The sequence below is a fragment of the Rhinolophus sinicus genome, linkage group LG07 (assembly GCF_036562045.2).
Source record: "Rhinolophus sinicus isolate RSC01 linkage group LG07, ASM3656204v1, whole genome shotgun sequence".
NCBI classification, from domain to species: Eukaryota; Metazoa; Chordata; class Mammalia; order Chiroptera; family Rhinolophidae; genus Rhinolophus; species Rhinolophus sinicus.
In genome coordinates, this window is record NC_133757.1 from 9,341,722 (window position 1) to 9,364,822 (window position 23,101).

Consider the following 23,101-nt stretch of genomic DNA (forward strand, 5'->3'; position numbering starts at 1 on the left):
ACTTGAAAGCAGTTTCTTCTTGTTCCATACCTCGTTAACAAACCAGACTTAGCTTTATAATGACTCCCTGACCTTCCATTTCAGACATGACACTTTACTTTTTGTCCCAAACTCTGAGTATGAAAGAAACCCTTTCAGAATAACTAGAGATTTGATTTGTCTCATCTGGGGAAAATGAGGGCATTAATCCAGGCTAGGGATTGGAGTGGATAGTTTCTAGGAGGGGCTGAGCTGTTCCTGGGGAAAGGGGGTCACTCTTTACTCAGCAGCTCTACCCTCATCTAGTTTATATATTGAAATTTAGGAAATTTTTCATTCAAAAACTTTTACTGCTGCTTTTCTAAAGCTTGCAAACCACTGATCTAAATGGCCTTCCAAAGTCTCTTCAAAGTGTTAAATTACATTTTTAAGTTTTAAAATTCTTTCATTACAAATATTTGGAACGTGCCTTTACTATGTGACACGATTCTGCTAGGCGTGGTTACAAGAGTGAACAGTACGCGAAGAAAGAGACTGCCTTCAGGGGACCTACTAACTGCTTGGGGTTTTTTTTGTTTTTTTAAAGAAACTGAAGAGGGATATAAATATATGTCCACGGACAGTCACCAAAAAAAATTCTAATTTATGTTTCCTCAAGTGTTAAAATCAAATCACAAGATTCCTGGAACTCAGCTGGTGCACGTTTCTGCTACAGACATGGGTTCAAGCATTCGTTCTCCTCTGCCCAATACTCAGAAGACACAGGCTGAATAACAGACAAAACCAGTTGTAAATTGAAAAATCAAAGTGGATTTTATTAAAATATACATAAATAACCCTCGTTTTTCTGAAATTCATCAGTTTGGGAATTTAAGTGAAAATTAAATGAAAAGTAGTAGCACTAGCGTAGAGAAATGAAGGCAAGAAGGGAGTCAGGGAAACAGTGTTCCGGCCCCCATCCGCCACTGAGCAGTCTGAGAAAGGCATTTAGCGTCCTCTCCTCAGCTTTAAAGGTTGTCTGCAGTCAACTGCAGCTCTAAAACTCAACTGTCCTAATTCTATTATTAGGAGTAAATGCTATATGTAGTATCTATATACAGCAGGTATTCACAATGAAAACTTACAGGAATACTTTTAAGGAAGACAAGAGAAATACAGAAATTTGCTGATTAAAAAGAATGCATTGATGTTACTGTTTCATTCACATTAAAATATATACACACAAAAAGGTGTATCATGTTGCTTTCGAAAAACTCGATGTTCTATGAGAACTATTTAAACAGTGTAAAATGTTTCTACTGCATAACAAAAGAAAAATCAGCATTCCCGTGTAGTATTAGGAAAATATTTAAGATAATTTGAAGTTATAGTAAAATGAAGTGAAACATTATAGAAGTCTTTTCATGAAGTAGATTCATAGTCGAGAAAGCAATAAATTTCATACTTTCAAACACTTTGGTATAAGTGAAATTATTACAAAGCAAAAAGACTCTCGTCCGGTTCTCACATTAGCTGAATTTGAACGATGAGGGGCCCACACAGCTAGCTACCTTAGTAACAAAATGGAGACCCTCTCATTTGCTCCCCTCTCCCAGTGGCGATGGGCGTGTAGGGAGAGAGCATCACAGGACTTCTGTGCAGTTGGGAGCATTTCACTTCCTTCCAAAACTACGCTCCCAGTAACAGCTTGAAAGGCTTCAGAGAACCTCAGATTCAAGTTGGAATATAAGGGATCTTGGTTATTTCATCTTAACAAATACAAATGACCCCACATTAAAGCAGCTCAGAACCACAATTCACATTTGAAGTAGAACATAATTTTTTTAAAAATCATATTACTATAGCTTCTCAAGAAGTCCATACTTGAATAAAAGAACATACTATATTTTTAAAAATGCAAGTTTAATAGCCCACTGACAACAGGCTTTTAAGAAACAGAAACAACCGTCTATATGCTACAAATACCCCTTCTCTGACATTACATGTTACTCTGACAACTATAAAATCACACTAATCTGAGGAATTTTTAACTGCATCATTTTGATAATTACATTTTCTCATCTATACTGTCCAAATGTGGTGCTGATTGTTTTCACTGTCTCTTTTGTTCTGTATGTTCTCTTTTAAATGAATCCCTACATCTGAAAATCGTAACTGAGCAACTGTCGATGCATCACTTTTCTGTCATCCGTCGCAGGAGCAAACTGGGAATGTCCTCTGAGGCTTTCCTTGGCAATGTAATTTATTCTGCGCCTTTCTGGAAAGTCTTTGAAAGAAAAACAGAATCTTTGGTGAACTTCACAACTCCCAGTAATAATATAATAATGCACTGCTGTTCTTTTCCAAAGCAAAAGAACACAGTCAAATGCTAAACATTAGTAACACACACTGTAAAGTGCCTACAAAGAACAAAACCTGGGATCGCAAGTCCTCAGGCAGGCCGATGGCAGAGAAGGGCAAAGTGCGGCAGGGAGCATTCTGTGAGATTAACTAGCAAGATAATCTTCAAAACAAAACAAGTATAGAAAGTAAAAGAAAATTTTGGTCATGTTATTCTGAGGCTGTTTTAAGAACAATTCTAAAAAGGACTAAATGAGACAAACATAAAAGAATTACCCAGCAAAACTGATCTATGCGTAAATTCTTCTATGTGTAGAAGAACTCTTAATATTATAAATTATTTTATAGTATTAGTACAGTATTAGGAACTTAAGTTCTTGCCTAAATTTTACAACCAAGTATAAAAAAGAAACAAAACAATGAACAGTGAACAAATTAAGTGTGAAATAAAAGGTTCTTAGTTTTTCATACTAGACAATATTAAAATCCTAGGAATATATTATTTGTGTTTTGTTTGTTTTGTGGAGAGAGACTATCACAGAACTTAAATCATTTTGAAATTCGTTTGGAATCATCACCAAGACTATGGTATAATAAGAACTTGCACTGCCGGACAGTAAAATCTATGAACATAGTTACAATGAATAAAACACCATATTTCACGCAACCTAATACACAAACAATTGTAAGGCACACCGTTATTTTCTGTACCATGCAAAGAAAAGATGCCCAGGACAGGGAGCCTACAAGGCGACAGAAAGCCTCACATTTAGTGGGGACACCGAATGGCTAGAACCCTTTCCTCAGAAGGGCCAGCAAAGAAGTTCTGCTTTGACAATGGGAAGGGAAGAGGGAAAAAATTCCTTGGTATTTGAACTGGAACACCCACCCCGTCCTGCCTGCAAGTTTTGTGATCTGAATTCACAATCCCAGCATCGTACAAGAAAATCTGAGACATGAACTTAAGCAGATTTGGGGGGGCAGTGCCCCCCAGTGACTGGAGGAAGGAAATACCAACTACCTTGGGAAGAACGCAACTTTAATCTACGCAACAGCTGATTTTAAGATACATTCCAAATTTAAAGATGCTAAAGTATGGAAGATATATAATTTGAAATCAGTGAGATATGGTAGCAGATAAATAAGTCAGTATGTCAGAAAGCCTTGAGAACAAATATTGGACATACAATAAAAAAAGTCAAACAACAGTGTATTATAAAAACATCAAACCAATGACAAAAGGGTACATTATTCAATATACAGCACAGGCAAAAAAGTTTATTTAAGAAAAAAGTTAAATCTCTCTCTAAACCATATTCTTCTAACTATAAAGTCAAATGAAAAAGAAAACCATTTGAGAACTTAAAAATAAATGTAATTATCTAAATAATAATTAATCTTAAAAGACTAGCATACGTATTTTTAAAACATGTTCTCAACCCACCCCGCCCCTCAAAAAAAATATCCAAAGCATAAGCAAAAATACAAGTCTAAAGAGACAAATAGGGGTAGGGGGATTGCTATGACAAAAGGTTACTATCCTTAAACATCACACCTCCAGAAAAATGAGCAAAGTCTAGAATAGGCAACTGACAGAAGAAATACAAACAGCCAGTTCAATATACCAAAAAAGCTCAATTTCACTAGTAACGGAAATGTACAATAAAACAATGATATAACAATTTCTGGCTGTCAGAGTAGTAAAAGTAAAGAAAAAAAAAACACACAGTAATACTCAGTGTTGGCAAGGGTACAGGAAAACCAGCACTTATACTGGTGGTAGGTATGAAAGTTGAGCCAACCTTTCTGAAATGTAACTTAGCAATAAGTACAAAAGAAAAGCCATTTAAAATGTGCAATATTCTTAGATCTAACAATGCTGCTTCTAGGAATTTATCCCAAGCAGTCAGAAACGTAATACAGAAAGTACGCACAACTACATGTCAGAATTACTTATAATCGTGAAAAGTTGGAAATTCACCTAAACACACAATGGTAGATAAATTAAGTACTTTAATAAATAGGACTATAAAATGGAATACAATGCAACTATTAAATATCATGCACCACTGAGCACTGTTTATACTAGTAAAAGATTACAACAACCTAAACAGTTATCAGCAAGGAACTGGTTAAACAAATTAAGGTGTAACAGTCAATGGAAGACTAAACGATCATTAAAAAGAAATGAAGCCGCTCCTCTAAGATAGTCTTCTCTCTGCCTGCAATGATCTTCTTGCCCCAGATTCACCTGGCACTTGTTCAAATGACACTATATCAGTGAGGGCGTCCCTGCCATCGTATACACAACAGCAACTTGTTCCCTTCCCTAGCACGCTCCCGGCCCCTTCCCTACTGCTCTACTTTTAACCACCTGACACAGATACACTTCAAGTGTCCCTTCGCTGTCTGTCCTTCCCCAGAGGAAAGAAGCTCTCGGAGGCAGAGACTACGTGTGGCCCCTGCTGTGAAGCCTGGTGCCTAGAACAGTAAGTAACTGGCACTTAGTACTGTGTTCAACAAATACTGAACGTATGGATGACGGAAGGGTGGATGGATGAACAGATGGATGGATATGGAAAGATCTCAAAGATACAAAAGTAGTAACAGTTCGTCTCTTTTGCTATCATTTGTCTTTTTAAAAAGAAATCATGTGTGTGTATGTTAGCAGATGTTTGGAAGGATACACCAAACTTGAAACACCGGCTGCTTCTGGGCAGGGAAACTCGGGAAGAGGTGCAGGAGGAAGAGCTACTTCTGTCACTTCTAAAAGCTGAACCAACTCCATGTAACCCATTCAGAAAAAACAATAAAAATTATAAGTTCACATACACACACACATTCCAGGCTGATGTGGGGAAATTAAGCAATATATTCTTAAGTGGAAAAAAACAGGCTACAAAATAACAAGTAACATGAAATATGAGACTTACAAAAGCTTAGAAGGATTAACGTCTAACATTTTTAAGTGGCAAGATTTATATGTGATTTCTTCAGGTTCTTTTCTGCATTTCCTAATGTTTCCGTATGAGGCACTATTACTTCATAACTCTTTAAATTGCGTTTTAAGCACACAGAACATTTGACTGGCAGAGTGTAACAGCACCCACACTGGATCCTCTGACACAGCGAGCCCTCAGCGAGCCCCACTTAGGACCCCCCCATCCAACCTTCGGGTCACTCACGAGGGTATCCTCTCCTGAGAGTCTCCGGCCTCCTGCTATCACTGATTTCTCGCTTGTTTCACTCTCCATCACCCCGCCCCCCAACTCCCAGGCTTTCTCTTGCTGTCCTACTTACCTGGCCAAACCCTGACCCTAGTAAACCAAGTGCCTGCGTACTCTGCACCTCACCCAAGTAGCAGCACACGGCCAGAGGACAGTCAGGCAGTTGTGCTCACTGCGCTCACTCCCCATTTCCGCCAGCCAAGTACCAAAGCGGCACTGCAGCCTGCACCACAAGCCCACCGCGCTGCGGGGCAGTTCCCTTTCCCTGCTCCTCTCCCCTCGTGTCTCCCACAAGCCCTGGGCTCACACACACTCCCGAGGAAGCTGAGGTAACCGGAACACCCCCCTCCTCTTCCCAGCACCAATTTCACTGGTCCATCCCACCCGTACCTGTGCCCACACCTCACCTTCCTCCGGTACCAAGAGAGATGCAGCCCTGCTCCTTTTCTAAGGCTAAACCCTTCACTTTGCCCGGGCCCCATCCCCCACTGCCTTTTCAAGTATTTCAACAATTATCCCCTTTTGCTCCTGCATGACCAATTTCTCCCTCAATACTGGACCACTGCAACAGCCAACAAACACATCGTAGTATCACAAAATCTCTGTCTTATTCTGTTACCCTTCATGGCAAAGCTCTTTCCTCCCTGATCCTGTCCCGCTCCTCAATCCATTTTCCCTCTGGCGTGACATTAATAAAACAGCTTTACTCAGTCAAGGTTACCAGTGATGTCCCACGTCCTCCTCAAGCCAAAGGCCAATTCCTGGTGCTCCCCTTACCTGACCTCTCAGCAGCAATTAACAGTGGCGTTCATGAACAGCGTTTAACATGCCTGCTCTCTTCTTGAAGCAATCGTCTCTCAGCTTCCCTGAGATCAGAAGACCATGGATTTTCTTTTACTTCATTGGCTCCTCCTTCTTCACAGACCTTTCCACCTACACATTCCTGGGTGATCTCATCCAGTTGGTGGCTTCAAATGGCCAAGAATATGCTGATGATTCTAACGTAATCTTTAGCTCTGAGCTTTCTTCTGAACTTCAGACCAACATCATCAACGACTGACTCCATAAAGCAGAACTGCAGAATCCCCACCCCCTGCACCCCCCCAAAGTCCTACTCCCTCCACAAGTCTTCCCCGGAAAAGGTGCCATCTACCCAGTTGCTGACACCAAAATCCCAGCAGTCATCCTTCACCCTTTTTTCGCTTGTATCCCTCAGTGAATCAGTAAGTCCTAAACAACTCTACCCCCGAAACCAAGCTGAATTCAATCATCTTTGACCATCTCTACCACAATACCCCTAATCAGAGTCATAACCAGCCAATAACTATTCTCTCTTCCTCCCCTTGCCCAACAATCTACCCTCCACCCCACACCCAGAGCAATCTTTCCAAAGTATAAACCAAATCATGTCACTCCTCTCCTTAAACCACCTCCTGCTCGGTGTTTCCATTTTACTTGGAGTAAAATGCAAATGCCTTACCAGATCCCTCATGCCTCATCAGGCCCTCTCTGACTCACCCCTCCATCTGCCCTTCATTCATTACCCTTCAGCTATATGGGTCTGCTTTCTGTCCCTCAAACATGGCATATCCTTCCCATCTCATGACCTTTGCGGCTGCTCTTATTTCTGCTTGACTTGTTCTTCCCCTTATTTTCAGATGTCCACCTCCTTCTCATCATTCAACTTTCAACTCCAGTGTCATCAACTGAGCAAGGCCTTCCCAGAAGCAACCCTGGTCACTTTCCACGTCTTTGCATCTTACCTTCTCCACAGAACCTATCAGTATCTGAAATTTACCTACGGGTTACAGTACAAGTTTACTGTCAACTTCCTCCCAATGGGATATACAGGTAAGTCCTCACTTCACATTCTTGGATAGGTTCTAGGAACTGCAGCAAAATGACACATCATGAAACCAATTTTACCATAGGCTGATTGACATAAACAAGTTAGGTTCCTACATCTCATCAACATTGTAACAAAACGATGTTGAACAAAGCTACATTATTTGAGGCCCTGCTATAATTTTCTTAAAGGTAAAAATGCAATCTTGTTTACCACTTATCACAGCATGAAAATTGGTGCCTGGCACATAGTAGGTACCAAATAAATATTTGTCGATTAATTGAACGACTATTTTATAACTGAAAATCTGGACTGTGGTAGCTTTTGACATTACCTGTAGTTTACTTTAACACTGTAATTATCAGAAATAAGAACTGATAAAACTATATCAAGATCTGATTATAAAATGGCTTTTTACACCTCTTACCTACTCTATTGACAACTAAGACTCCTTTAATATACGTGAGGAAATGATCTAAATGTCCTAACAGGAAACTTGCTAAATAAGATGGGATATAGCCATACAATGGATTATTATGTAACCATGAAAAAGAATGATGGACGGCCGGTTTGCTCAAGGGTCAGAGCGCAGGGGTCATAACACCAAGGTCACTGGTTCGATTCCCACATGGGCCAGTGAGCTGCGCCCTCCACAACTAGATTGAAAAACTACTACTTGACTTGGAGCTGATGGGTCCTGGAAAAACACACTGTTTCTCAATATTCCCCAATAAAAATTAAAAAAGAAAGAGAATGAAAAGGATTTACACAAGCTAATATGGAAAGCTGTGCAAGCAATATGGCTGATAGAAAACATCAAGTTACAGAACAATATATTCCATGAGGTTCCTTTGTTGTAAAGTGTACACATATTTGATGGATATGCACAGGAGTATTTCTCTAAGAAAATCTTACTAAAAGTTGTTACCTCTCCAAAGTAAGAAAATGGAGCCTGAACTTATCATTTATTATTAGGAAACCAAAAAGTACCAAGAACTACTTTTGATTTCAGCTATTTAGAGCTCAACATCTTTGTGTTTTATTCTTTCAAAGGCTTTAAAATTTCTAACTTAAAAAAAAAAAAAATGATCTATTTTTTAAAGTGATACACAAGCTAGTAAGGAAAAACTGGTAGGTGTCAGGTGTCTCGGGAGAACAGTCAGGAATACAGAGTGTGGCTGACTTGTAGGTTGGCTCATCCATCACCTTTTTAATCCCCTTCTCTATTCCTCCCTTTTATAAAGACTGGAAATGCTTAAAACATCACTTTTACAATCTTTCATGCAGTTGGGAGTTGAGGGCAGACATGAGACATGTGACACAGACTTAGCAATAGGCGTAGGTAAATTTTTGGACACTATTTTGCTTTCCTCATTGAAAGGGACAGATATAAGCAATATGCCCTTTCACCCTTATCCATGCAGTGAATGTAGCTGTGTCTGGAACCATGGGAGCCATCTTGTAATTATTTGACAGCCAGAGCCCACACGCAGGTGAAAAGATGCAAACAATCTGGGTATCTGCTGAGATCATTCCACAAAAGAGCCCTTCCTGTTACATAAGAAAAATAAACCTCTCTATTTGTTTAAGGTATCGTGACTGGGTTCTGTTACCTACAACCAAAGAAATGCCTAGCTGATGTTCCTGGGAATCTATTTTTAAAAGAAACTAAAAGAATTCAAATTCTATGCCGAATTAGAAGACTGTAGCAAGTTAGAAATGTGGATTGCACACTAATTCCCTTCCTTTACTGAGTCTATTCTAAACTTTTAAATAAAGGGGGGAAAAACATTCAAAGGAAACAAGAGAAAATTATTGTCAATATCAACTCTATAAACAAGACTCTAGAATGAAACATTCAGAATTTATACACACAATAAAGATAAACTCACACAGTGAAACTCAAGTCCAATCAATGCTGGGGTTGTTCTGGACTAACGTTCATTGTTCGATAAATTTCTTTAAGTAATAACAAGGCAGTATCTTCAGATTCCCTATCAAAAAAAAAAGCACATTTACTTAAGAGACAATCAGCAGAAATTAACCTCTATGCATAAAGGTGGAAAATGCAGCTTTTGTTGTATTCAACTCTACCTAAGAGCAAATGAAAATAAAGTAGTGTAATCTCAAAACCATCCTTAAAAATTGGATGGATTTCACTCAGCCCCAAAATAGCCACATTGCAATTCTCCTTAGTGAGAGGGGACATGTGAAAGGGTGCCTTTTCTAAGTCCCTGACTCTCCTATTCTGGGAAAGGCATCCCTACAGAAACAGTTTGCAAATACCAAAGACCTTTGGTCAAAGGCAGATGACATACTGCCATCTTGTGGGTAACGAAACTAAAGGGGGAAAATATTGATTTTAAATATACAGGCATTCAAAACATTCCCTAACAAATGATAAATCAGCAAAAGAAGTCTCACTAAAACTAAAACTGCTGCCAGTGCTAGTACCTAGAGGTCACATGAATGTTACCAGAGATGAAAATACTTACTTACCAATAGCATAAATGACTCTGAAGAGCGAAAAGGTATTCATTAAAACTCTCTATTGGCTTTTCTTGAAGAACGTAGTCAATTCGGCGACCTCCATTTAGCATTCCAACCTTTCCTAAGTAGTCCTCATCCTTGGAAAAATCTGGACTTTCAACAATCTTTTCTGCTAGAATTTAAACCATTTCAGTATTAAAGTCAATCACTTAATCATTATCCTTTGACTTTAGCTGACTTTCTGGGCTCAATGAGAATACTGCTTGACACACGTAGCAACTTGGGGAGCTACCAGGCTCACTTCCCATTCCTCCAAAGGGCCAGGGGAAGAGGGACTGGTTACCCCAGAGAGAGGAGAAAGAGCCAACGAGCTGACAGAAGTTTTGAAGAAAGGGGGTGAGAGCATTGTAGAAAGAAAGGAAATAGAATTAAAATCTGAAAAAGTCAAAAACATCACGCACAGCGACCTGACATTGCATGTAAAGACTGTAACAACACAGTTCAACAGCAGCAGCAGGAAGGTAATTCCCAGAGTGCGTCTTTCACATGCCTGAATACAAACTTGGTTCTCAACTCTGATATTCCACTCGGACCTTAGGGAGTGCAATAAAATTTTAACATTGCAGAGTAAAAAGTTCAGCAACTACTGGGCGGAAACCTAGTAAAAAAAGATGACATGTATTTTGAAGTATAGTGATCATAAAAGATTTTCCTTTATAGGAAGAGCCTCCACATTTAACAAAAAAGACTAGAATGGAAACACATCATTAAATAATTCGTGTTATGTTCACATAATATTTGTACTGGAAAATCCCTCAAATGTCAAATTTACCTTCAACTACTTGCTTTTCTTCTTCTTCTTTGATTTGATTGGCTACCTTCTCCAATTCTTCTTGCAGCTGAGTTGAAGACGTATGAGCACGGGCAAACTCATTTAATGTCTGCCAAGCATTTTTCAGAGAGCTAATAAAACCCTGCTTCAAATCAGATCCCATGCGAGAGAGACTTTCTTTCAACTCTAAAGAGATTAAAACATGTTATTGTCACTGGGTAAGATTCTGCACCACAAAAATCAAAACAAAAGTTAACACTAGTCTCAGACAGGGTAAGAGCTCTTAGTTCTCTTTTATATATCATATATATTGAGTATCGCAACCAAAAACCTTCGACATGTTAAAATGTTCTGAGGAGTCATCGCTGCCTTTTTTTTTTTTTGGAAAAAAACCATTCCCCTACCTCCTTTTAGAGTGTTTCTTTAGAAACAATGAACCAGTCAGTGTCTTTTCTCTAAACTCCTGAATGTAAATAAAACTCTCCAAGGACTAAATAAAACCATTGCAGCTTTACAATCCAGAGATATCTCCAAGCGTCTGGTCTTCATCCCTTTTGTAATATATGGAAACACCCAGAAAAGTGGATTCCAGGCTTCCTGACACCTTGGATAGCAATGATCCAAGGAAACATGTTAGATACTGGCTATAAACAGTGCAAAAGAATTTTACCTACTTGGGTATATAAATAGTGTGAAATTTCATCCTGACTTTCTAATCACTTTTAGTCACCTGTATGCATGTAATTGGCTCTGCTTACTCGATAATACAAGTTTTCCTTCTTTTCTACATTGTTACGGAGAGGACGTTCTTTGTTGGTAACTTTTTTTTTCTAACTTTTACATATTCTTTTTATTATTCTTATTACAAACAGTTATTTAAAAGTTATCATGCACTGATCAGTAGAGACGAGAACTAAGTGCAATTAGAATACATATTTTTTTTTCTTGTTAAGAATTTTTATTTTTTTATTAGTTTCAGGTGCACAAGACAAAGTAATACTTAGACGTTTATCATTTATATCCCTGTGTGAACCCCCTCCCCACATCCACTACCCCTCTGACATCGCACAGAGCCATTACATTTCTACTGTCTATTCCTAATGCTGTACTCCGCTTCTTTTAAGTATATACATACATATATATACATATATACATATATATATACATATATACATATATATTAATAAAGTTATAGTTGGTATTCATTATTGTTCAGCTTCAGCCTCAGGTGTACAGTGCATGATCAGGTATCTACATCATCCCTGAGGTGGTCTCCCAAATGGGACAAGTGTCCATCGGATACCCCCTGCCACTTTTATAGTGATTAAACTCGATCTAGCCAAAACCTGTCAGTTTCCCGTCTCCCCCAAAAAAGTTTAAATACCATAACAATGTAAGCAGATTCATGTGCTTTTTCTTACTGTAAGTGAAAAAGTGGGCCCCCAAAATTAAAAAGATGACTTTTTCTAATCTGTGACTGTGAAGTGATTTTAAAAATATGAGACTTTGATATAATCACAATCTAAACTTCTAATTTAAAAATGAAGAAATGCCTGCCCCTCCACCTTTTCTACTTTTGTCTAATAAATCCTATTTGAAATCAAGGTCTTTGAGTATCAAATTTCTCATTTTAACTTCAAAAGAGTTAAATACTTTTAAAAAGCATGATATAAGCAAAAAAAAGAAAAGACAGGAAAAAACTTTTAAACAAAAGGGCAGGATCACTTTTCCTTCTTTTAAACCTGTGGATAAGTAATATACACCATTAACATACATAAGAGAAACTTAAACCCCACTTGGAATTATCATTGATCCATATGTTTAATGATTTTTCTTTTTTTAATAGGAAAAGTTTGTCCATTTAGCAAGGAAATAACAGCTCACATGACTGGGATGGCATCAAACTTATTTCGTAATGGTTTGGGCATTATTAGTTCAGATGTTACGCTGCTGTCCAATTCCAGAAATCGCAACCATCAAAACCCGTGCGCCATGGCGCTGTATCACCATCGTCGCCCCATTCCCCATCATCTCAACAATTAGAACGTGATCAAGGAGCAGGAACTCAGAATTTCCTTTCTAGCTCCTCCAAATACTTAGTAAACAAGCTCTGAACATAGCAGGCACTTCAATGTAGAAAAAGGATTTAGTGTTAAAATTTTTGCAATTCATTACAAATGACAGGAAGGACAATTCATTATAAATAACAGATTACAAAAAAGGAGGAAGGAAATAAGTTTTTTATGATATTTGCTTTTTACCTAAATGAAGTCTTTTTCTGCCCTTGTGATGTGGAATGAGAACTGCTTTTAGGTCCAAATCTGGAACAATCATAGGTTCTAACCTATATGCCACTGGATCAAGCTGAAAATAGAAGAATTGGAAATTTATAAAAAGCTGTTTTATTTTGAGTTATATACCTTAGTTGGGTGAGAAAGCAACTGACAAACCAGGTATTTTAATTTTTTTTCACACCTATTCACATACTGGTAACTGTAAGAAGACTTTCAAGTTTGTGGATAAAATTCCTTTGTAAGCAAAGCAACAAAATTACTTCCTTGAACAAAGGCTTTTTGGTAGAACATTTTGTTGAAATGTATCAGACTGTATCTAACAGGACAGAGAGCTAAATTGTGCAAAACCCAGATTAGTATTAATTCCTAAGAAATAAGAATCTGAGAACCTACTAGGATAAAGAGCACAGGTTTTTCATTTTCAAAATAGGAAGTCAATTCAATTCACTCACTGGATGGTAAATATTGAAGAATCCTTTACAGGTGGGAAGCCTATAATTCTCATCTATCCGATCCACTCCTCGAATAGTGAGAAACACTCCAATTGGAGATCCCAAGGCAAAGAAAATCTCTGGTTCAAAGTCTAGTGAGTTGTAAACAACAGAAACCTAGAAAGACAAAAAACAATAAAAAACGATCATTCCAATGTCACATAATACAAAATATAAAAGCTTCGAAGTTCCTGGACCTGCACAAATTAAAAAGTGCAGCTTACGGTGCTTAAAATCACTGTCGTGGACAGCTGTTACGAGCTTAAAAGGATTAAAAAACTACTCTTTAAAATCTTTATAAACTATTACATCCTCTGTTATACTTTCACTTATCGTATAGCATAGTATATACTGCATATAGTATTACGTTTATTAGTTATAAAGGCAGTTAAAACCACCAACTCTAGAATCAAACTGTCTGGGTTTGGATCCTGGCTCCACTCACTACTGTGTGACCTTGGGTAAGTTTCTTAACCTCACTTGCCTCAGCCTCAGTTTCCTCATCCATAAAATGGGAATCGTAACAATGCCCAACTCACACTGTGGTTGACTAAATAACCTAATCCACATAAAGTGCTTAGCGTAGAGCCTGGCATATTTTAAGCATTCAACGACCCTACTTCTATCGTAACTATTTGTTAAAGCAAGTTTCTTTCCATTAGAAAACGATCTGTCCGCAAACAGCCCTTTTGGAGTAGTGTGCACGCAGCCTCTCAGCTCACTGAGAACTGCCTGGAGTAAGAGAAAGCGCCCTCACTTGTGTGGTATGGTGCTCTACCGTTCACAAAGCAACTGCCTTTGTTGCTCAGGGGCGGGATATGTGTCCTCATTGTATCCTGAGAGTGAAGAACAATGAGTGGCATAGTCCCAGTGCTCACCAGACAGAGGTCCACCAAAAGAGGCAGGTCTGGCCAGAATCATCATGCCCATTTCTCTGATGGAGACAGGGAAGCTCAGCGAGGTGACGTCACTTACCCAAGAGCACAGAGCCAGTGAGCGGCAGAATGAGGACTTCTAATTTGAAATCCAATGTTCTTTCTACTACACTAGGCTGCCTGCCCCTTCTAACAAAGTCTAAACTTCACACCCCTTGGCTTGCCCTTATATTTGCACAAAGTTTCTGCATCTAATGAGGGCCACACAGGAGGTGCTCTCAAGATTATGCATTTTCGCCCCGCTTCAGAAAAGGAGAAAAAACAAAGTTAAAAGAAAAATTACAAACTGGAAAAAATATTTACAACATATATGGCAAAGAGCTAATATCCTTAATATACAAAGAATTCTTAAATATCAGTAAACAAAGAGAAACACAATAGAGAAATGCATAAAATCAGCACATCACAAAAGGAAAATGTCTAAACAATAGATGAGAAATTACCTAACCTGTCTAGGGCTCAAGCAAATAACAGTGAGATACCCTTTTCCTTACAAGGTTATCAGAAATATAAATGAAATACTAAAAAGAAAGTAAAAATCTATTCTCACATATCACATAAAAAATTATTTCATTAAAAGTTTAAAAAGTAGGTATACTACATGTTTTCAAAGGAGAATGATACCAGTAACAGATGCCCCTTCACTTATTATCATAAGTGGGGTTCTGTCCCAATACACTCAATCGTAAATTGAAAATTTAATACCAAACATCAAAGCTTAGCCTAGCCCCACCTTAAACGCTCAGAACATTTACATTAACCTACAGTGGGGCAAGCATCTAACACAATGCCTATTTTATAATAAAGTGTTGAAGAGCTCATGTAATTTATACAAAAACACAAAACACGATATACAAACCGCTGGCCACGCAGTACACTGCAGAGTATCGGCTGTTCACCCTCGTGATCGCCGGGCTTACTGGGAGCGTCACAAGAGTTATCATACCACATATCACTAACGCGGGAAAAGATCAAAATTCTAAATTCGAAGTATGGTTTCTACTGAATGCACACGACTTTCGTACCACCATAGTCAAAAAATTCTAAATCGAACCTTCGAAGGTTGAGGACTGTCTGTACCAGTGAGGGAGAGGGGAGAGAGGCAATCTTATCAACTGCCGGTGGGAGTGCAAACTGACACAAGCTTTCAAGCAGCCGCTAGCAACAACTATCAGCATTGTCATGCGCACATCCTTTGGCCCAGCTAACCTACTTCTACTTATTTAACTGAAAGAAAGAATATGCACAGAACATTGGTTTAAAACTGTTCATCACTGGACCACTTAAAAGGCTGAAAAACTGGAAAAATCCTACATGTCCAATGTTATGGGTCAAACTGTGTCCCCCCAAAAAAGATATGTTTCAGTACCTGAGACTTTATGTCTTTACAGCAGTAATCAAGTTAAAATAAGACCTTGGGGTGAGCCCTAATCCAAGAAGACTGGTGTTATTATGAAAAGGGAAACTTGGGCAGAGACAGACACGCACCGAGAGCTAGGAAGGGAGGACACCCTGTGAAAATGGAGGGCTGCAGTGATGCACCGCTAAGCCCAGGGACAGGTGGGAAACACCGGAAGCTAGAAAGAGGTAAGGAAGGATTCCTCTGCAGGTTCCGGGGGAGCATGGCCCTGAAGACACCTTAGTCTTGGACTTCCAGCTTCCAGAACTATGCGACAATACATTTCTGTTGTTTTAAGCCACTCAGTGTGTGGTACTTTGCCATGGCAGTCCCAGGAAACTAATATATCCAATACTAAGTAAATGACAGAAAAAAATCATTCTCTTTTGAAACAGTAAAATACAGCAGTCATTAAAAATGAAGTTACAGAGAAATATTTATTGACATGGGAATATATTCATAATGTACTATTTGAAAACAGCAGTATAATGTTTTAGTAAAACATTTTCTGTAGTATTCCCCATGTTTGTTAAAATACGTATGTAAATATATGCTCAAATAAAAGTCTAGTCCAGTTCAAACAGCTAATGGTGGCCAGTTCTGGTAAGGAAATGACGAGATTATTTTTTAATCTTCTTTGGCTTAATCAGTATTTCCTGGCTTCCTGGCAATGAATGCGGCATACTGTTGCTATTGTTTGGATGGCCCAAGAACCCTTTGGGTAATGGATCCAACCTACCCACCTGGGCCACCACCCAGGGAGGTGGCCTGAGATCTGGGCTGGGTCAGTCAGGCTGAGCCCCATTCCCCAAACAACAGAATTGGTCCCAAACGAATGTATAACTCAAAAGTAAAATCTCTCCTTGAAATTTTCCTTACTGGACCCACTAGCAAGGTAGATTCCTTATCCTCTGTTGTCATATGGTTGTAAGATGAGCCAGGGCCACCAACACCCCCTGATTCCAATTTCACAGAGAAGGCCAACTCACAGACCGAGGCACACAGGGAGAGAGTGTATCCTGACGGCATGGAGCCCCTGGGTCCACAAATCTCCTTCTACACTCTTATCATTCACAGTTAGGTGAGGAAATAGCTGCCCTTTATTTGCCAGAGTCTATTCAAATTTGCTCATGTCTTAAAAAAAAAAAATTTAAATACAAATCTTTATGAACAAATTGGGCTTAAAAGCCTGAATAAGCTAGAGCAAACATCTAGTCCCAATGTCTGCCTCATTTGAATCAGTCATGAACTCACTTTGTAATCCTAGAACCTTATATACACAACTATAAATGTACTGAAAGTGACACTGTCTAAAAAGATTTTTAATACTTCTAAGCAATTGAGAAACAAGTATTAAGCCATATTGTTAAATGTAACATTATCAACTACTTGGTCGATTTTTATAGAAATTTTTCCCCAAGGGAAGAACTGTAAATACTAAAAACACGACAGTTGACTGAATGCAGCAAGTTTCTCTCATAGAAACTTAAGTATATTCTGACCATAATTTTCTAATTATCACCACTTCTGCTGCTAGTGGCTATGAGAGACTAATGTTATAAAATTGTGAGTGGTGGAAAACTGAAATAAAGGCAATTTCGAAAGTTAGATGATATGTAAAGCACACATTTTTTATTAAAATCGGTTTCTCCACCCCCCAATAAATGTTGAATAAATATGTAAAGAACTTAAAGCCAACCCAAATAATAAGATATGTGATTCCAAGATAAAATATGCAGCCCTAGTCACTATGTAAACTTACCTGCCCGGTGCCAACTTCAAAAGACTCATAATCCACATGCACAGAAGAAACGTAAGCACCAACTGGAAGTTTCCTCTTGGACTCATTAGATTCTGAGGGAAGAGCAGCCATTTCTTTAGCTTTCTGAGCACTTTCCTCTTGTCCTTTTGTCAAAGCAGCCATCACTGCCTTCTTTTCCAATGCTGCTTTTTTCTGTTCCTGTAAAATACCAAAAGTTCATAACGTAACCTGAGGGAAAAGTTATCAGTTATCACAATGAAACATGCTATCTCATTATTAAGGAATGCTTAATAATTTCTTAGGCACAATAATGGCATTGTGGTTATAAGAAAAATGTCCTTTTTAGAGACATATACTAAATGTTTAGGGAAGAAATTCCGTGATATTTATAATTTACTTTAAAATTCTAAAGATAAAAAAATTAAGAGGCAATGAAAAATGCAGCAAAACAGCCATGATTAAGTCTATATATTGGCTATCACTATACTGTTTGCACTACTTTTCTATATAATTTAAAATTTTAATAATAAAAAGTAAAAAAATACCAATTTCTTCCTTTATGATCTTAACTTTAAATAGTTTAGAAATACTATATAATTTTCAAATACATACTTCCTACAGAGATGTGTAACTTAGGAGAAAGTTCTTCCTTCAACATGTTAATACCCATTATGTCTGTCTGCATGGAGCCAATGACCAGTTTTCCTCAAAAGCATTCTGGAAAGAACGAATAAGCCCAATGTGGTATATTCATACAGTGAAATAACTAGTCGGGAATAAAAAGGAATGAAATGCCAATGATGCAACGACTCGGTGAACCTCAAAAACACTATCTTGAGTAAAAGAAGCCAGATACACAGTGTTCATCCCATGTATATGAACTTCTACAACAGGCAAAATTTTCATTAGCGATAGGAATCAGAAGAGTGGTTATATGGTGGGAGTTCACGAGAAAGCAGCAGGAGGGAACTATCTGAGGAACAGAAATGTTCTCTTTCTGGATTTAGGGGATTACCCAGGTGCAGAAACTGTCAAAACCTATGGCCCCAAACACTTAAGATCTATGCATTTCATAAATAAGTAAGCGAACAAAAGCTTTGGGAGCTTCTATGGAACAGGTGGCCTCTGTAACAATGAGATAAAATCCATTCTCATTAGGTTGTGATCACACCCTGATTCAGGAGCAACAACGTCAGGGGATGTGACAGCTGTCACGGGTGGACTTGTCCACTCCCCACAAGCACGTGTTTCAGGGGTCCTCATTCCCCAGGCTCCAATGACTGTGTAAGTCTCTGTTTAAAACAGCTATTGACAGTGTTTACACAAAACAGCTGGACAAATCAGTCTCATCTATTAATGAACTGCAAATACTAGGAAATCAGGAAACAAGTCCAACTGTTTAATTCAACAGGCAGAATAAAAAAAAGAAAACTCCCCGCCAGCCCGCTTGGAACTGATTCCACCATTAACGTTTTGGAAGGTTTGGTTCTCTCTGCCCTTTGGAGGCGGTACACGATGAAACCTAAACCCCTAACAGCACATGTTCCAGGTTGTTCTGTTTCAATTTGCTCTCTCACTCAGAAGGCCCTCCCACTATATTCATACAACTTAACATTCTGAATTGCTGAGAGCTGTACCAATGGATCATAAACTGTCCTACTGCAAACTGCTGTTTTATTTCCCCTGGACACATACAATGATTTTAAAACAAAGTGAGAAAACATACACATACTTGACTATCAATATTCCCAACACTAGAAACTATTTATTCCCTTTCAAGTGAAAAATCACTAAGATAGCTTTACAAAGGGGGGAAAAGCACACAAATACTTGATCTCCTTATAAAATAATTGGCTAATCTTGGTCCCATTATTTGTTACATTAAATCAATAGGAAACATCATATTATCTTATTATTAATCTGGCAGCACCGTGTTATCTACAAAAACGTAGAGCTACCAAAGTCATCATGGCTGAGAAAATTTGACGGTTCATCCAAAGGCAATTACTTTTGAATTTGAAAAATAAGATCACTTTATCGATCTTTATTCCTTTCAAAACATTCTTATAATGCCATAATTTATAATCCAAGCAACTACAGTATATAAACCAGGCTCCTTCTAGAAAATTTGCAAGAACAACAGAATACTTTTCTATATTTTTTTCCTTTTATCATAAAATAAAATCAAGGGCATGATGTAGGGCCTGAAAACATACCTTCCTGTTTCCTGTTTTTTGGTTTTATAGGCTTGTGCTTTGCTGATGTCCTTACACGTGGCGTACACACATGTGGAGTACACACACGTGTCCTGGTTTCGGTTTGACCACCGTGCTCATCAGAGATTCATATCTCACAGAGCTGTTGTGAGGCTCACGTGAGATGAACAGCTCTTATAAACTGAAACTATATGATGATTCAATAAACAAGGAAAATGAAATTACACTTAACTGCCAAAACTAGTAACCTTTCTCAACTCTTAATCTTCATCATCCCAATCAAATATGAAAAATACTGTCTGTCTAAAATGTCTTTGGAGTCGCACCCTCCTTTTCCATTTCCTGTTCTACCTCCATCAGCCCTCGCTCAGTCACTGCGTAATTCCAAGGGCTGCTCTAAGGACTACTCGACAGCCTCCAGCTGCATCCCTTCCAACTCCATCTCCACACTGTAACCAAGTGCACTCTCTAAAACACAAACCCAATCACAGAACTGCCCTCACCGCCCCATCGCCCTACAGCAGTGGTTCTCAATGTCCCCTCAGAAACTGGATCAAGACGGTTAGTACTGCTAAAATGAAATTGTGGCCCGATTCACACACCCTCACACCCTCACACACACACACACACACACACACGCACACACACACACAATAATTTAAAAAATCAAGCTGATAACAGAGTAGATTTCCTCCAATTTTTTATCCTTTGGTACTCCATTTCAGCCAGGAGGCCCTGGCCAATAGCAAAAAGAAATCAAATGTTAATGGAAAAACCAGGAAGGAGTCAATATGTTCAAAACTCATTTATTATAGACATATTTGCTCATGGCTAAAATTTTATAATGTGGTTTAGGGAACATATTTTTAAATTTCTAAAATTAAAATTTAGACTAAACAGGTCGGCCAGTTGGCTCAGTTGGTTAGAGTGTAGTGATCGTAACACCCAGGTCACTGGTTCGATTCCCACATGGGCCAGTGAACAGCGCCCTCCACAACTAGAGTGAAAAACAACAGCTTGACTTGGAGCGGATGGGTCCTGGAAAAACACACTGGTCCCCAATATTCCCCAATAAAAACTTTTTTAAAAATTTACACTAAACAGACGATTTGGTGCTAACTCATAATTTGTGATAGAATTAAGCAGCAAGTGAGTATTTCATATTTGCTTAAAAGCACCATGACTTTCAAGGCCGTAAGAACATGCTTGAGAGCCACTCCCTTACAAGAGAAAACCCAAACTTCCACACCTGCCATTTGGGCCATCAGGACCCCCAGCCCTGCCCCTCGGCTCAACTACTGTTTCAGCTGCAAGGAAACATGCCCACTTCCGGAAGGCCATTTCGTTCTAGCTCAAGCACCAACACCCAGGGGAAGGCTTCTTCTCTTACCAACCCCACCCCTTTCTCCCCAGGCCCACTGCCACCCTCATCTGGCTCCGACAGCATGGACAGCACTGTTAGGGGACCAATTTTTATCATCATTTGGGGTCAAATCTCTCTTCTAACTGGACACAATACCCACAGTTCATCTCCAAATCGCAACACTTGAGCACAGTGCCTGAACCACAAGATATATTTATAAAATGGTGAATAACTCAACTATTTAAGCTAATCACAACAACCAGCCCTGTGACTGTAGTCATATCACATATAAAGATGTGGCATTTGGGGGCCGGCCCGGTGGTTCAGGCGGTTAGAGCTCCACGCTCCTAACTCCGAAGGCTGCCAGTTCGATTCCCACATGGGCCAGTGGGCTCTCAACCACAAGGTTGCCGGTTCAATTCCCTGAGTCCCACAAGGGATGGTGGGAAGCACCCCCTGCAACTAAGATTGAACACGGCATCTTGAGCTGAGTTGCCACTGAGCTCCCGGATGCCTCAGTTGGCTGGAGTGCATCCTCTCAACCACAAGGTTGCCAGTTGGACTCCCGCAAGGGATGGTGAGCTGTGCCCCTTGCAACTAGCAATGGCAACTGGACCTGGGAGCTGAGCTGCGCCTTCCACAACTAAGATTGAAAGGACAACAACTTGACTTGGAAAAAAAAAAGACCTGGAAGTACACACTGTCCCCTAATAAAGTCCTGCTCCCCTTTCCCAATAAAATCTTTAAAAAAAAAAAAAGACGTGGCATTTGCCGGTTCAATCCCCACATGGGCCACTGTGAGCTGCACCCTCCTTAAAAAAAAAAAAAAAAAGACGTGGCATATGCTAAATTCCAAAGTAACACAAGTAAAAGAACCACAGAAGTCCCAAGATGGAGCAACAAAGACCATGCTAATAACAATAAAAATATAATAAAAGAGCCACCCTAAGGGCTATCTAATTTTTCTAATTAAGTATTTAGAAAATCTCTGTAAAATGAACATAATAAATGAAAATTAAATAAAACGAGTGAGTTTTTCCCAGTTTTCTTTCTTTTTAAATGCTTTTTAGTTATTGCTGTTGGTGCTTTGTCTTATACAGAAGTTTTGCCTTTTGGTTATTATGTAATGAGGTGTATGTGCATGTGTGTGTTCCTATCTCGAGAAGGGGAGGAGTGGAGAGAACATGAGCTAACATTTACTGAGTGTGAATCTTCACATACATTACCTCATTCTCACTCTCATCCTATAAAGAAGGTACTGGCACTCCCGTTTTAGAAACGAAAGAAACCAAGGATCAGAGAAGTTAAGCCAATTGCTGACACATATGTAGTTAATAAGTGGGTGAACTGGGAATTGGGGTGATCAAGTGACCTATGTGTCCAGGACTTGCCTAGTTTTCGCACTAGGAAATTCTCATTTTAAAACTGAAAGTTCTTCGTCCTGGAATCTCTCAGTCCTGAGAAAACCAGGTGGCCAGTTACCCTAACTGGAATTTAAATCCAGTTCTGGCTGACTCCAAAGTCTGGGCTTCCATCACCTCCACTAACGTGTCCGGGGGCAGGGCGTACACAGCTGGCCTCACCATGATGGTATTAATGCAAACTTCCACAATGTTAAGCAGGCTAGTCACAGATGAGTTTTGTTTTCTTTTAGGGGCAGGAATCATCCTTACCAGTTTGACTGCTTTATGTTTGACGAAGTTAGCTATCTTCTTTCTGGGTCCCAGGGGTATCCCCATTTCCTTCAGGTCATCAACAGTACACATAAGCTTTAAAAGAAAACAAACAAGCACATTCATTAATCAGTCACGTGACAGATGAACTTAAATTAAAATAAATTACAAAAAGAAACCATATCATCTAAAGCAATCAAATCAAAGATCCAGTCAATTATTTTCGATGATAATTGTTTTGTTTTTAAATCATG

At 38.9% G+C, this 23,101-nt stretch overlaps 1 protein-coding gene across 2 annotated transcripts in view; it reads right to left on the bottom strand.

The window, feature by feature from the left end:
* Positions 1-766: 766 nt before the first annotated feature.
* The window catches only part of SEC23IP (SEC23 interacting protein), a 40,657-nt gene continuing 18,322 nt past the window's right edge, over positions 767-23,101 (bottom strand). The window contains exons 12-19 of one of the 2 annotated variants that reach the window (XM_019725302.2): positions 22,848-22,943; positions 17,596-17,793; positions 13,461-13,616; positions 12,976-13,078; positions 10,715-10,900; positions 9,892-10,054; positions 9,285-9,386; positions 767-2,245 (exon numbers count right to left, since the gene is read on the bottom strand). In XM_019725302.2, coding sequence (XP_019580861.2) covers positions 9,305-9,386; positions 9,892-10,054; positions 10,715-10,900; positions 12,976-13,078; positions 13,461-13,616; positions 17,596-17,793; positions 22,848-22,943 — 984 coding nt within the window. In that variant the 3' untranslated portion in view covers positions 767-2,245; positions 9,285-9,304. The remainder of the gene's footprint in view (positions 2,246-9,284; positions 9,387-9,891; positions 10,055-10,714; positions 10,901-12,975; positions 13,079-13,460; positions 13,617-17,595; positions 17,794-22,847; positions 22,944-23,101) is intronic. The other variant, XM_019725303.2, reaches the window with a different exon arrangement.